Source organism: Lineus longissimus, chromosome 1 (assembly GCF_910592395.1).
Source record: "Lineus longissimus chromosome 1, tnLinLong1.2, whole genome shotgun sequence".
NCBI classification, from domain to species: Eukaryota; Metazoa; Nemertea; class Pilidiophora; order Heteronemertea; family Lineidae; genus Lineus; species Lineus longissimus.
Genome location: NC_088308.1, coordinates 23,713,747 through 23,730,753, shown reverse-complemented (window position 1 = coordinate 23,730,753; position 17,007 = coordinate 23,713,747). Strand labels below are relative to the sequence as shown.

The 17,007-nt window shown below is 38.7% G+C and overlaps 1 protein-coding gene across 8 annotated transcripts in view; it reads left to right on the top strand.

The window, feature by feature from the left end:
- Window positions 1-17,007, top strand: part of LOC135493250 (netrin receptor UNC5C-like) — a 271,616-nt gene that overhangs the window by 235,004 nt on the left and 19,605 nt on the right. For 7 of the 8 annotated variants that reach the window (XM_064780434.1, XM_064780390.1, XM_064780424.1 and 4 more), the window contains 4 exons: window positions 6,735-6,838; window positions 7,878-8,058; window positions 14,050-14,217; window positions 16,843-16,860. In XM_064780434.1, coding sequence (XP_064636504.1) covers window positions 6,735-6,838; window positions 7,878-8,058; window positions 14,050-14,217; window positions 16,843-16,860 — 471 coding nt within the window. The remainder of the gene's footprint in view (window positions 1-6,734; window positions 6,839-7,877; window positions 8,059-14,049; window positions 14,218-16,842; window positions 16,861-17,007) is intronic. The other variant, XM_064780445.1, reaches the window with a different exon arrangement.

Here is a 17,007-nt window from a genome sequence, read left to right as displayed (position 1 = left end):
AAGAACTGTCATGATACCTTTTCTTACTTCATTGAAATTGCCTGCTTACTTTTGTGAATTTCATCTAAAAAACTTTATTCACCTTTTGGTACCTTGGGTAGTTCGTGTGTGAAGTCGATGTTTTTTGGTGTGCAAACTAAACAGATCCCCATCTGGTGATTTCGATTCTAAGTTAAAGTGAGTTATTTGAGGAAACAGATCAACTATATGACAGTGAACCTACACCTGTGGGTCAGAGTGTCATCAAGATTCACTTGGCAGATTATGAATCACCATAATGCTTTTCCTTCTCTACTATTAAGTGCTGGCTGGAAAGAAGAACACAAATGCACTGTCAGTGTTACAGGTGGATACAGAAGAGGTATGTCGGGGTTCGGAGTAAATTTCCAACAGTTTGGGTACGTCCCATGTTGTGCATCCAACAGACAACCAGACTGTTTCATTGCTTATATGAAGAGCAATTTTAATCTAATTTTCAACCTAGGGGCTGGCTGCCATAGCATGGAACCTGGACATCCTCCTCATTCATCATTGAGTCTATTCATCTTCCAATATGGTACATTCTCTGTCGCTTTGATCGTCTAAACACGCAAGCCCCAGTGGGTGGCCAGCTAAACCTTGGTCTCTCTCCCCACAAAGGTGGGCCACGCAAGCTGTGTCTTTCTCCCTACAGGCTATGAAGGAGCCTACCCACATGAACATCTTGATAAACCCATCACAAAAACTATTAATTCTGTCCCCAAGCTGTGGCCACAATCAGCCAAATTGCTGGCCAGATCAATGATAAAGTACATGTAGAGTTTGGTTTCTCAGTCCTGTATCAGTAAAAGATAAGTATGAATTTGCTGAGTGAGTTTTTATCAGTTTTCTGCTGATAAAGCGGGAATTTGATAGTCCAGTTTTATTGGTCATGTTGACAAAAGATAAGGCAAGTTTTTGCTACATTGCAGACTATAAAGCAATGCTGACTATGGCAAGTAAAGATCTCTTGGTGTTTTTACTGAAGAATTTCTAGCATTGGGGAGTTGCTGAAGGAAAGCTTGGCAATTCTGCCAAATCGATGACGTCTTCGCTATTCCACTCTATCTTTGTTTAAAAAACCGCTTCTCTTAGAATACACCAGCGAGGTGTATTTCATCCCTATGTTGATTCAAGATCAATCAACCCCTCTCCTCAGAGTTTACTTAGGTATGTTTGGTAGTGATCAATGCTTGGTTTATAATCGGAAGCAATCACTATCTTCTATCATCAACATATGTTGGAGAAGAAAGCCGCACTCAGTTGTCAGTATCGGATCGACCATCCTGCATAACTGACTTCTTTACCAGTGTATAATGGTTTCTATAATATCATAGTGGGTATTTACTTGGTGTATATGTCATGCAAACGATCAACCACCTGTAAACATCAAAATCGTTGAGCGAGAAAAAAGTATGAATTACTGCATAGTTTTTACTCATAGTTTGTACTGTGCATATTTTAGAATCAATGCACAAACTAAAAGAATTTGCAGGTCCTAGATACAAAATTGTATTCTGTAGTTGAATTTTTTCCTTTGACATCATTTGAAATCAATTTGAGTATTTTAAGTTTAAAATGAGGGCATTCAAACCAGGCTAGACAGATTCAAATCCGTTTCATTACCAGCCGAGTTCCTATCATTTCTTGCCCTTTGTGTCCGTGGAAGATGATAATGTATGCCTGTCACTTCAGGTGATTGACAGGTGTACATGTATCATTTGTGGAGACAATGGTCGTCATAACTCATTGTCCCAGGACTTTGGATCTGATCGATTATGCAAAATAGGTCTGTAATGCAACTCTTATGTAAAGAGTTGAGGCAAAATGAGATGAATGCCAACATTGAGATGTGCCGAAATTCCTTTTTTTCATATTTTTGGTGCAGAGCTTTGAGAAACACTGCCAAAAAGTGTACAAAATGGTTTTGTTGAAATTGTCAAAAAATACTTAAATACCTGCCAAATATTGGCAAGCTGATGGATGGTGGACATATAATCATTTGAACCAGTTTAGTTTTGATCGTCGGAAATGAATGTAGGTCAATTTGAAGATGTCTGCCATGGTCCACTCCATGGCTCCAAAAGCCCTCTCACTCGCTCCAACTGTTGAAATATTCTAAAAGAATTCAAAGTCTGTAAACAAACTAATCATTTTTTCCTCCACTTGATGATACTTGATAATTATTGTCTAGACCGATCTAAATACTAAGGTTGACTTTTACTTTTGACAACAGGATATGACCTGTGGTACGTTGTCAATCCGAAATTTTGGTCGCAGCACTTCCAATTCCAACCACACAAATGACTGAAGTGTACTGCTAACAATCTTTTGCTGGGAATGACTTTAATCCCTCGATCTCTCCACACCAATTGTTGTTGACTTCTTCAAACAAAAGAAGAAGAATGAGTCGACCGGCGAGGTTTCAAAGTTCAAAAAGCTTTGATATCCGACCGTGGAGATAATGTTCTTGAAGTAAAACCATCTGAAAACTACAAGGAATAATCTTTTTGACTTGATTGTCAGTTGAAATTGATTGTCTTTGTTCGACAACATAGTATAAACAAAACTCCTGAAATTCAAATCAATTTGGATTCAATTTCAAAATTCTGTGGCAAGATATTGTTTTTCTAGTTCATTCAAATATACTTGCAATGGGACTGGCTCCAGCCCCAATTTGATACTTGGATTCCACAATAATTGGTTTGTTCAATTGTTTGCATTAGACGAACTATCAAAACTCTTTTATGTCAAGTACATTTCAACAAGATTGGACATTGTCCCCGCGTATTGTTTCTGATGAACTCTCGGTTATGATTGTCGAAATTCAAACACTTCACTTTGTTTAATATTAGTAACAATAACAGTGACCGTATGCAATCCTTGTTGAAATCTGGCAAAATCAAATATTTCATGTTTTGAAGAAAGTTCCCATACTTGACTTTTGAGAATTGCTACTAATGATTCTGCTCATGAAGAATAGTCAATAATTTTGGCACGGATAGGAGAAAAGTGGTAAGCTTATGTCCAGCACAATGAGTTGACAATTGTCCAGAGACTTTCCGAATTTAAATATGATAATTTTCTGACAGAAATGTGAACCATATGCAGCTCAAACAATACAGTATTCAAATACTGCTCTTCCAAAACCTTATTTAAAGAGTACAGCTGACCCATTCAGTTCCATTGTCAATAAGACGCCAATGGCGCCATATTTGCAAAAAATATGGTCTGGCCCATGTCGAAACGAACAAACTGTAAAAAAAGCAATGACTTATAATGACATTTTCAATTTGATCTGCTTATTATTATTAAAATCATGTAATAGTTGAGGTAAATTGAGCAAAGTTTTTTTGTTTCATGAACTATTCCATGTCAGAATCTCGATGTAGTTTGAATGATCAGGGGACAGCACTTCATTTCATGGATAGGAAAACATTTATATTTGAAGTACAAATCCTCTGAGACATATGCTTATACTTGATCTAGCATAAGCTCAACTTAAAATACCTTTTGATTTCTTTCCAAATCAAATATTAACAGTCTAAGGGTATATTTCCTTTCTAAGAACAAGTAAATTATTGCTGCAGGTGATTTATGTCACTCTGCTGAGAGCCACCTATCATGAACACCTGTGTGTACCATACTTAATCTTTACTACCCCTCTGTACTTTCAATATCGTACCAAAGCCTTCTTATCCTTTCCTTCTCAAATTCGCACCATCTTAACCTGGACACAATAAAAAGTGCATATTGCATTGAAAATGTACTATCAACATACTTGTGATCTTCTGCACCCAGCTGCATTGCCAACGTTTTAAGCTTTGGTTATCATTGCAATTTCATTGAAAAATCTTTGTGATTAAGTGTGGTTTTTTGTTGATGCAGGTGCAGTATCAACCTTCATCTTCGCCTTCGATGATATCTAAATACTTGTGGTACATGAGTAAGAGTAAGAAAATCACACGAGTTGTAACTCGTGGAGTTAGATTTCGTAAGTGAAAATTATTGCGATTGATTACTAGTTGAATCTATACCTAATGTCAAGTTACTGATCCCTTGTTATGACAAATCCTATTGACTTTTTCCTCTGTTGACTTCTCGGAATACACCCTATGCGACAGCGTGTGTTACTTGAAATACACTGACCTAAAACTTCAACAACATTGCTGCAGGCAACATTGCAATCAACAGTCCCTTGAAGCATTTTAAAATGATGCTGCTTAGCCTTCTTATTCTTCCATGAGCAATTCAAAGAATGGCTGTGTTCCCTCACTGTCCCCTGGCTCCTTACTTGGTATAGAAGAGCAGGAAATGAGCTCTGAAACGAAAGGAAAGGAGGCATGAATCATGCATTCTCTTGTTGGTCCATTCAGAAATCTCCTGTTTCCACATATCTGTGATATAGAAGGAACATCTTCAACAAAATACTCATTAACTTCTCAAAAAGCATTGTTGTCACCTGAAAAAGTTCCCAGTTATCTCCACTGAATCTGGTTGCAGAACTTTGATCTACTGGTTCTTGTTCTTTCATATTTGTGATGAGTAATAAGGAAATATCCAGTCTTAAAAAGTCCTTTCCTTCGAGTTCGAATGCTCATCAATGTCACTATTTTTTCCATGAGCAATATTTCCCGACAATTTTCCCCTCACCATTGATGCTTTCGATAGTTTTGTTTTGCGGAAGTCATTTCGATTAGCATCCTCCAATTTCAAAGGAGTGAGTCACTTACCTTGGGACGGCAAGACGTGACAGCAAAATCACTCATCTTCTTGAAAGGATGTGCAACAATTGCCACTACTCATCAGGAGGGCTACCATTGACGGCCATGATGAGTTTGTGGTTCCTGATTGGTAAGAAGAAATGACGCAATCACACTCTGCATTGAAGTACTTCTCTGACTGTTGCTGCATTATCTGAGGAGACCCGACTCTCTATGAGATTGTCTTCTTTCATTGTAGTGCATTTTACCTTTAGATAAAATGTTAGAATCTTCAGGACATGATTTTGATGACCTTGAAAGCCCAATTAAAGCATCATCATTTCGATGAAAACCCTTGCTCTTCTACTGCATACTCTGACCTTGATATTTGACATCCAGAATTGCACTGTAGATACACAGTGGTGCTGCTGTTATGGCTGACTTCAAGTGTCAGTAGTTGATTTTGTATATTTCTGAAGCTATACACAAGATGCCGAGCTTGGTAGTATAACTTGCCTCGTGTCTCACCCATGGTGCATTCGTATCATCGAATCGGCAAGTATTTCCGTCAAAACAACTCGGCAAGTTCGCTATTTACTGAGTAAGCACCGCTACCACTATAAATAGCTAGAAAGATTGCAGGTTGCATTGTCTTATCGTTTCATCTCATGCGAAGGAAGATTCAGGTTATGTGACGATGCCTCTAAGCGCATACAGAGTCGTATTATTGCCTGTTTTTCAGCTAATTTTTCCTGCCTCGAGTTATTTCTATTGCTTCTTTCATAAACATCTAATTGTGGCGGAGTAGAGGAAATTACCCATTTGTTATGGTGGAATGTTTTCACATGGTTTGCAAGGTTGTGCTTTCCACATAAGTCTTTGACATTGAGTGCTGTATGAAGTTGGTGCTTGTAAACGACATGTATGATTATCATATAAGTGAAATGGTGATGCGTCATTTACAACGCTATCAACAAATTCCGTCTTCATCCAACAATAATGTTTTGGTCTGCCATCAAAAGTAATTCCTTTGACCGCAAACACAACTCGGATAGAAAGCACTTGAGTTCGAGAGTGGCCGTCTTTGTTAAGAGAAGCGACAGTTCATTCCTGAAAAAATTGAATAAGGACTGACTGGCTGAGCCACAACCCAACACCCCATTGTGGACCTCATCATTGAAAAACTATCCCTCCGTCAGTTCCTTGTCCATGCTAATCGATATCAGTGTTGTATCCCATCTGATAATTTACAACCCAACATGATCATAATGCATAGAGAATCGATCCTTCCGCCGCTAAGGTCCCATTAAATGCATGCTTAAAATCTGCGCGGTCAAGCAACAAGTCCAAATCGTAATCCAACAGTGTCCCAACTGACAGCTGTGAGTCACCAATCACTGCGATTTTATTAATTTTCTCACTAGCGATCCTAATCAGAACAATATTCCGCACAATTTTTCCGATATCGGTATGTTGGGTATTTGTCTGAGCCAGTTAAGAACAAGATTACATGTACATGAAGGCGTCTGTACAACAGTACTTTCACAGTAATAATCATTTCCCGATCTCATCGATGGTTAATCAGGAGTGGTTATGTTCATGTTGGTCAATATTGGTGCAATGGTCATTCATTCATATCATCAAATGAGACATTTCTCTGATGACTGTCTGCTTACAGAAAATGATGGTCGATTAGAACTGAATAACCTAGCTTACAGTATTGATTCAAGTGAGTGAATGATGGATATTGATGTGAAGGTTGATATTGAACAATCTTTTTTCAAGCACTATCTCTAAATGCATCAATCCACTTATACACTTGGTTTTGAACCAAACTTTCCCTCATTCTTTTTCAGGGAATTGTGATTTCACAGGTTACCTTTGTAAAGGAATTGGAAATGTTGCTTCCTTGCTGAACTCCAGTTCGGAACTATTTTCAAGTCATCAATATGAGGGCCACATATTTTGCCAATAACTCCTTGTTCATAGAATTTATAATTTCTCTCTTTGCAGATTTGCGTAAGCGTTTCAACCGAGAGCCCATCAGCACTGGGGTTGAAATAGAACAGCAGGTCCAGCTCCAGTGTCTCCCCCCAGATGGTCAGCCAGTGCCTGAGGTAAGCACTCCCAAATACGTCCTTGTCTTTAGAATGCACTCTAGAGGATAGAGTGTATCAATGCAATTTCAATTTGTTCCCAACTGTGGCTCAGTATTTCTAGCTTCTCTGGTGGCATCCTCTATGAATCATTGGGAAAGTGAAAGCATTCAGTATTCCTGGGAAGGGGATGCTACAGGATTGTAACTGCTTGAAATGAGGACTTGAAATGTGTATTGCTTGCAGGACAAAGAGCATTTGTCGTTGTCTAGTGGTGTCACAAACCATCTCTTCATGACTCTATACACTCAGTGGTGCTCGGCCCCAAACCGGGCAGGTACCACCACGGTATTGTTGCCCACCGCCCCGGGGGCCTCGGTGTGCTATTACACTCCATCCTAACACGGATTGTTAAACATCTCAGTCAAGTGGATTCAAGGGTTTGTCCTATTACCTCCGATACAATGTTTCCGTGTCATGGCGTCTTCTTGAATAGTGTGATCTTGACATGGCTACAATGCAACATATTAGATTTATGCTGTACATAACTTTAAGAAATCAACAGAAAGTTGAGAGGTTTTCACCATCTCAATGGGGCGAATTATATACCCTTTCGTCCATTGTGGTTTCAGTCTCTTCACATCTTCTCGATCTAAGAGTTAAAAGTACTATTTGACTGAAACCTTGCCCCTTCACTGGGCATGATAACAATCGATCATGGTCAACTAGAAATCTGTTGATAGGGAAATTACTTTCTGTCACATAATGTATCTGGTTTCAAGTCACAAGTTCAAAGTGAGCAGAGAATTTGTCAAAGCAATCTCAAATGTATCTGATAAGGCATGGCATTAAATTACCCCTAGGTCTAAAAAGGTCACCATGGCTGGAGAACAGCCATTACTGAATTGTTCCAGAAAGCCTTATGAGCACATGGTCCCTGGACCATTTCATTGTTAAAACTCCACAAACTTTGATCCTGTCCATTAAGCAGTCCCTCTCAGTTCACTTCTGTCAGTCATATCAACACTTTTAAACTCATTTCTTTCTTTTTCTCCCTCAGGTTTTCTGGTTGAAAGATGGTAGAGTTATCAACACAAAGACCCAGAATAATTTCATCATCTCAAATGAGGGCAACCTCATCCTTACCCAGGCTCGCCTCTCAGACATGGGCAACTACACATGTGGGGCGCAAAATGTGGCCAGCAAACGACTTTCAGAACCTGCGAGGCTGACAGTTTATGGTAAGTTTTGTGAAAAAACCCCACTTTTTTGTGCATTTTGTAATGACACACCGCATAGAACTGACAATAACTTACATTATTTCAAATTCTGTATGACTCTCAAGTTAATGCAAATGTCTAGAAACACAACCAACAAACATGTCAAGGCACTTCATCAAATTATGGGAAATTGAGACTCCCAATTGAATGGCTGAAGCACCCTCACTGTTAGGAAAACAGACATATTTAGCGACAAAAAGTATCCACACTTTTCTCTGACCTATGTGAAAAATATGTGCTGTAGCATGTGGCCATATTTTGAAATATTGATTAGTGGTTTGAGTGCCCTTACCAGGCGTTTAATGTTACGTTATAATGATCAACATGGCCTCAGTGCATATTCAGCATGAAAAATTAATAAACAGTCTAATTAGGCTGTGTTTTACTTTCATTTTCTATTACCTTACTTAAAGTTAATATGGGATTTCTGGACTTGGTGACGCAAGATGGGATACTGGAATACTGACACATTTCTCCCTTTCCCACCCTTCTAAGCTGTCTGGAACCTAATTGTATGCATGTTTATCATATTACCTGATGTTCCAGCTTCAAGGAATAATCATGGATGCTTTTAGGGTAATGGTTAAACAAGAATCCTTTAGTCAGACTGCATCTGAAAGTCATCACATTGCTCATCAATATCTCGGGATACTTCACATAAATATTGTTTCTCTCATCCTTCCGGCTCTCAGCTGACCAAACACGAGTTGCCTTTCCTTGCCAAATAGTTGTCTTATAACGAGATCAATTAGAGTAATAAAACCACCTTTTGAATTTGAGTTGAAGGTGGTTGGATCTTGACTTTTGATTTGGCGGCTGGATCTATTGCAATATGACTGTAACCTTTGAAAGGCACAGACTACTGGAAGTCAACTGGGCTACCCTCAGAAATCCCCCTGGTTGCAGGTGTGATATCCTTGCTTATAGTCTCAGTGTGTTGAGGCGTTCAGAAGAGAAGGTCAATTGTATCGATCATGATAAGACTGACTTATTGTCCTCAATCAGTATTGTACATTTGCCCCCCCCCCCCCCTCAAATCACAAATAAAACCAAATCAAAAAATGAGTGTTACAGGTGATACAGCATAGTGGTTCCTAATCACTCTCACACCTGCCTTTTCCTCAAGCATCTTGCTATCATTAAGACTACGATGATACTTGATTTGCCTCACTAAAAATTGATCGAATCCAGGCAAGTCTTTCTCAACATGGAGTAATCTTTAAGTGATCCTAAGATATTTTCTTGGATAGTCATTATAGGATGCCAATTGGAAAAAATACAGTATTTACTTAATTGATAGTGTGGTGAATGGCAGTGGTTGTGTGTGCTAAATTGCTGCACACAAGAGATTTTAGTTGCAGTAACCAATACATACTGCCTGTTACAAAAATCAGTCATTTGCACTTGTCATTGCGCAAGCTTGCACTTTGTAGACGCTAAATCACTGACTTTCTGAACGCGAAAATTCTTTTACATTCTCTTTGCGGTCAACTCTCAGACTATTACGGCAGATAGCTTTGAGCCTGGCGTATTTGGTATTTGTCGGATGAGGGGTAGCCAAGCAAATCCGTGAAAGTGATTGGAGGAAATGACAGGTAGTTTACTGAATAATGTATGGCACACCTGCAGACGGCGGGGACCGTTACTAAATTTCAATATGTTCCTGATGCTCGCAAAACCGGTGACGGTCCTATCCATAAAGGGGATTGAAGACACCATCCTACCAGTTCGACATGAAGCACTCCTCTGTAGGAATCTGGTCCAGTTGGACATGTTGGAGCAAAGTGCTGTTCTATCTGATTTGTTGTAAGAGAGACTGCGCTGGGGTTCACAGGTTTTGAAGATTGTGCCGTAGTCCGGGTTTAGAACCTTTGAGGTGGCCCCTGTCTGCAGGTCATAGACCATTAAGCTTGTGGTATGAGCCACATTACTCCATATCCATCATAATCTCGAAGTCAGGACCCTTGGTACGTTTCCTGCACGTGTCTTTTACCTTCTTTAAGGTTAATCAAAATTCTTAACCTTGCGCCAACAGTTTTGATAAGAACAGGTCAACAAATTTGTAATTTTTTTTAGGTTCATGAATTTTTGTTGATCAGCATCGCAAAATATGAATGGCCTTTGTTGTCAAGAACAGCTAATTTCCTGTTAAAAGAAAGTTAAACATCAAACTTCCGATAATTTTTTGTTGACAAAATGTTGAATTCGTTCAACAAATTTTATAAAAGAGCTTTTGTTTTGAAGAAAATGATGACACAAATAATATTTAGTTATAGATCAAACAAATTTGGGACTTTGGAACTTGAACTATTTGAGACCCATTTCCCACTTTGTAGTCTGTATTTATCTTGATATAAATCTTTTAGATCAAATGAACAAATGGTGTATGATTCAATTTCAAAAGAGGATTTTCAGTATCCCTTTTGTGGATTATTGTGCTACCCCTTGAGTCAAAAGATGAGCATAAAAAAGAAGTCAAATTTAAAAATACAAGTTGAAAAACTCTTATTCCTGCTAACCTGACCAAGTGAAGTAGCAATTTTCAGATAGGCTGTTGGTATTGACATGGTGGACTGGCCCCTGACATACTTTTCCCGTACAATTTGGCTGTACATTGATGTTCATGCTGTTGTGCAAATGTACTCGTGGTTTGGGTCAACCTTTGATGAAATTAAACTCTGATGAGAATGAATCAGCTGTGTAGAAAACCATTGGACAAAATCAAAATAAAAGAACGGAGGTTGCCTTTGTTCAGGAAATTGAGGGTTATGTAAGCTGGGCGTGTCACGTCATTTTCATCTCATGATTGCAGTCCTTAACATGCTTAATGAAGTTACGATTAATTAAGGAATTTTTCGACTGAAATGTCCATTTTCCCTGCCTGATAATGACCGTAGTGAAAGAGGTTCAGAACAAAGCGAACAATTTTCGACTCGGCCGGTCGAATTGATCAAACCGAATGACAACTCGATTGACGAGATTTCAGCTTTGAAAATTGTCCACTGGCATGAATCAGTTGTCACCGAAATCGCGTGACTTGTCTGTCGGCGCTTTTGTTTGTCCGTGTGTCCTGGTGGTGTGTAATGAGTAAGAAAACATTGATTCGGCATATAGATGGTGTTACTTCTTTTGCGTGTATCCCTTGGTGTATCCCTTAGTGACGCTCTGACATGAAATGCGAACGAGCCATGAAATTCAGCATTGTTCACAAAAAGTTGCCCCAGATTCGTTCTGCTGATAGTGTAAAATGGGATATTTTTAGGGGCAATTTTCATATCAGGTTCCAAAGGCTTACGAATTCCCCACGGCTTGGCGACATCTACTATAATAGTTGGGTTCAGTAGCAATATTTTCATGTCGGCAACTTGAAAACTGAAATCGTAGACTGTAATTGTTTTTATTTTGACGACTGACTTCTAAAAAACAGAATGATATGAATCTGAGTGTGACGCTTTGATATACCGCTCTGCATCCTGCTGTGGGAATTTTTCTTAAATCTAGATGCGGGAGATTGATATAGACTCTGGCTTCATGCGCCAGGATGAGTGTGTACATTTCCTGGAAGAGCTTAGTTTGAATGATGGGTCAGATTCATTGTGTAAGGTATATGTCGTTTATTTCTCATGTTTCCTCCCCGATTATCCATCAACGATTAACATGATTGAGTTCTGCGGCAGCGATTTTTTCAAGTCCTTCATTTCTGATGATTTCTAACCTCAATGTCACCCGCTGTCCTACCAACTCGTCGATGAAACATCGATAGAATATGAAGTTTACTCAAATAACACTGATCAACTTGTATGGAGTATTTGTAAAGAATCAGTGTTTGCTTATGGCTTGAATCCAGAGATAGGACGACAAATCAAACTTAGCTTCTGGCCACTGTATATTCAAATTCATTGCTGTTGTAATCTATTAAATTTTGAAAAAATTTTGCTGATTGGAATTGAGCGGTACTGCTTCATCTGCCTCTCGTGCTTGTGTATGAAGATTTTTACCAGCTTCTGAAGAAGAGGACTTAACTGGTAAATAAGACAGACTGCTGTAAGTAAGTAAAAAGAGAGACCCTATATTCAAATAGCATCACCACTAAAATGTGAAATAGGGTTTATTTTCTTTTGTAATGTATCTGTCGTGGCACAGCATTTACAGAACAATTATCCCTCATTGAAAAACGTTGATCACTCCTTACGACTTCATCTCATCAGGAAGTGTAATTATCCTTAAAAACAGAGTTACTTTCGTCATCATGAAATTAAGATGAATCACACGGGCTAAATCACATCTGTTTATCAAGTACGTGGCCGCAATGTCAGCTTTGTTTTTCTCACAGAAAAAAAATCCTTTTTTATCCTGAAAATTACGCTGATAGGCTAAAGAAACAAAGACACGCTGCTGGGATAATTGGTTTTCAGATTCTGGTCTTTTGATTGGTCGAACTGGGTCACATGGCCCAATTAGTGCCCATTGTGCCTGCATCATGGACCATGTTAATGATAATGTTGGCGTGGTCCATTGTGTCACCTTGCACCTGGACAATGAGAGGAAAAAATCCATTCAAAATGACTGAATGGTGCTACAGCCTGGTTCGCAATATGATATTACAATAAGTGCAAGATGTTAAATATGGAATCAGACAAAATAACCTGTTATATGAACTTGTATAGTTTGTTCAGGAGTTTTTTAAGCCAATTTCTGGAAGTCTTTACTGGTACTTATTGAAAGCTCTGTAGACATGTTAGATTTCTACATCTGTATAAGCCGGTTGACATCATGTTCTCCATTTTTGTAAGGGATGGTAGCCAAACTACATGAAAAGTTGAAAATTTGCAGGAAAAAATAACTCCCGAGAAATGAAAACTGTTGTCATAATTTTTTGTGGGTGGCAGAATAACTTTATCAAAATGTTGAATTTATCCTCGAGAAGGTGGTGAACTGGATGATAAGAGTGTTTTGCTCTCGAGTCTTGAGAGGCAGCCGCCATACCTTTCACCTCCGGCTTTGACAGAAAAAAGGGGTGGCTGGGCTCTTCTGCAGGAGTGGCTTAAATCATCCGAAATTAAAATTGACAACCGGATTATATGTGTAATGTACATGCCCTCTGTGTTGATTGCCTATGTAAATGTTTGTGTAGGAGGAAAAAAGTTTGCAGTGAGACTCATGGTAACTAAACTTCACTTTTGTGTACACTAGATTTACATGAATCTGCTAAAAATGTACTGGAAACTTTGGGTGGAATTTGCTTACCTTGTTTAATTATTGGCCTGGGTTGGGTGGCTGATGAATCAGAGCAAGTTTGGACCTGGCCTCATATTCTGAATTACATTTCTCCCTAACTTACACTAAAATCCTGTATATCTCTGCACAATGATGCACAGGCAAGCCGGTTACATTTTCTGAAGTGAGCTTGTAGAGTTTTTCTTTGACCACATCCTGTAGCCCGAAACCTTAAAAAGTTTTTCTAATTAGATAGTTTGTGTAGGAAATTATGGGGATAATTATTCAGATATAACGAATGGTACCAACTCCAATCTCATTACCATGTAACAAGGATACCATGAGTAACATTTCACGAAATTGTAAAAAAAAACTTAACAAAGTTGTCGACATAACTTCCTCACAAATAAGACAAGTAGGCACATTCTAATTCCTTTACTCAGTACCAAAACCACTGCCAGCGGCTAGCTCAATTCAAATCTTTTTGGATGATTCCACTATCCAGTTGCGCATAAATTAAGTCACAGCAGGCAAATGTAAAAGCAGTGTGTTTGTCCTCAAGCAGACACAAGTAATGCCTGTCTCAAAACCTGACCCAAAGCCTAGTAGATCCCTCATATACACCTTCTTTAATCAGTTTTCCCTAGTTTCAGTAAAATGATTGCTTTGGCGTCAAATGATGAATTTGCTAGATTGTTTGCCAATGTTGACAGGTTCAAACTTTTCTCTTTCTAGTAAATGGAGCCTGGTCAACATGGAGCCAGTGGTCTACGTGCAACAGCAAGTGCGGCCGTGGAATGCAGAGGAGGTCAAGGACATGTACCCATCCTGCTCCACTGCATGGTGGTGCGCCATGTGCCGGGGAGGACTTCAGTAAGGTCCCCTGCACCAGTGTCTGCCCAGGTAAGACTCAATATGTAACATAATATCTTGAATAAAATCAGCTATATCAAAATTACAAAATAATTTATGATACAGTCTCCTTTGATTGTCATCAGAAAAGTTATAAAAAGTAGTTTTACTGTTGGTGATTGTTGATGTTGAATATAGTACACCTGGACTTCGTCATTTCATTCATTTGGTTCTGACTAGTTCATGTCTTATCAGAATATCTAAGCTGGCCCAAATTTTACAGTATGCAAATCTTAGAATTTGTGAATAGTGATAGGATTTCAAAGGGACGCTTTGAATCGGCAGAAATGTTGCATGTGATAAAAGATATTATTGCCCCAAATTTGGTTGTAAATCAGCCAGTCTTAGGTCGTTGAAGCCTGAGAGTAAAACTTGTGAAACAAACATGCTAAGTTTATGCTGTGGTCCCACAGTTGACTGGTTGAAAATCATGATTATGATTATGATTTAGATGACTCATCCTAGCGGTGGGCGATTCTAGTCCATTAGCCAGGGAGATAGTGTGTCCATCGGATGTGACAGATTATCAATATTTGGACTGCTTTTAAAGACCACAGCATCCGCAGGGGGTCAATATTTCAGATTCATTAATGTCAATCAGAACATGCTCAGTGATCTATTTTACTCTGTGGTTGTTAAAAAGATCTGCAAAAACATCTCCAAATGTTTGGGGTTTTGATTATTTAAATCAAAATTTGGCAAATTTGTTAGAACGAAATGAATGAAATGATGAAGCCCAGGTGTTCTATATTCAACATCAACAATTTATGACATCCCATTAAAAAATGCATAAATTCCACCAAATTCTGATGCAGTCCACTTCTTATCCTAACTCCCGCTAAAATATGGGGATTTGGCCTGAATTCTGACTGTGATTTTCAGCCCTCCCAAAGAGAGCAATCCCCCATGAATTAGAGCTAGGCAGCATCAGGTTCCATCCAAGGCAGATTGTCACTCCCGTTGACAATCTGGTGAAATGACAATCAAATGAAGCAGATGTAAGACCTGATGTTATCATCAGCCACCTGCCAGCTTCTTGATGTCATCAGGTATCGGTTACATAATACAGGAAATGAGAAAGAGTCGCATTTCATGCTCCCATGCCTGATAAAGACAGAACTGAGATAATCTCTCTGTCACTAAGTGTCTTGATCGAGGAAAAAATGTTACCAATTTGATATATGCTTTGATAACAGGACATATTTTTTCCTTTTGATTTGGACATGTTATAGAGAGAAAACTCGGCCAACAATGCTGGTTTCGATAAAGAAATGAATTGAATTTAGATGTTGATGATCGGTGCCCCCCCCCCCCAAAAAAAAATCTAACTATGGGTGAACTGAAACGGTGGATTGACAGTTAAGCTTTTGATATAAACAATTGTAAAATCAACGATCTCATTTGCTAGAAGACTCGAGACTGTTTGTTTCCTTAAACTTCATGATATTGAAAATGCCACTTACTCCTAACATGCACAAAGTTGAAGAGACTATTACATGAGGAAATGGGAATAGATTGTGGCCATTTCATCTTTGTTTAGAGTCAATTAGTCTCCATCATGGCTTGACAATGCAGTTCCTGTACCCTATCCATATTGACACTACCCTCGGGCACTTATGTCATTTAAAGGGAATCTCTCATGGAACTTGAATTATTTCTTAAGTTCAAAATTCTGAAAAATTTTCAAAGCCAAAACATTTTTAGGACTGATGATGTTGCTTCATTTTGAGTAGGAAAAAAACGAGTGAAAAAAATATTTGGACTTGTAATGGTAATCAGAGAGGAAACGATTCGGGACTGGCGATTCTTGGTCGTCATAGCTGGGTGGTCGCCAACCGGGGTTCCACTGTATTTATGAGTTATCTTTCATTGGCTATTATGCCATAAGCTATTCATGGGTTATGATACACAGTGACCAATCTCCTTTCCTTCATATTAGAGTCAGTTAAAAAGGGCCTCTGGAATCAAATCATCATCTACCCTTCATCGCTCAAAACCCTCACCTGTTCATTTCGAATCTTAACTAAACAGATTTACAATATTTGGGTTAGGGGACAGCACAGAATGGATGGCGGTGTCTCACTGCTTGTTACCAACAAATTACCAAGAAATACACTCTTACAAGAAAATACTTGTACGGGTAACCTTAAAAACAGCTAGGGGTTAACTTGAGCAATCCCCTGTTTGTCATCCCTGCAATATTGTCTCATCATCATTGTTTTAACTTAAAAGTAATAATTTCAATCTATTTTCCTCAATAAGTTTTTTATTGATTCAATTCAATAGCTTTTTAGGAGAATAATAGATGGCATGTATTTTCTATTGTGGTTACCTTTCTGATCAAATTACGGTACCCTTATGAAAAAACTTTTTCAAAATATTATTTTTCAAACGTCATTTTGAAGATTTGCCTGACCCAGGAGAGGTTGTATTAGAAGAAACATTACCTCAGACTTTGAATGGAAATGGAATTTTTATGTGGTCTTCTTGACTCAGAAAGGTACCAGCGCCCCTTTCAGCCTTTGATTTAACTTGTCTTGATCAACGGTTGAGTTGTTTTCGTCACCATTATTACCCTGTACCCCTTTCATTCACGCTTTCCCCCCACGGGAACAGCTATGCCCGGAGAACAAGGTAAGGGTGTGAATCGCCTCAGTATATCGTCCATAGTCCGCACTTTAACCTTGTATCATATTCCTGTGTTGCAAATGGGTCATTTTGCAGTATTTTGGTACAGTTCTGTCGTAGAGCATGTGATGTGACTAACAATTCATGGATAAC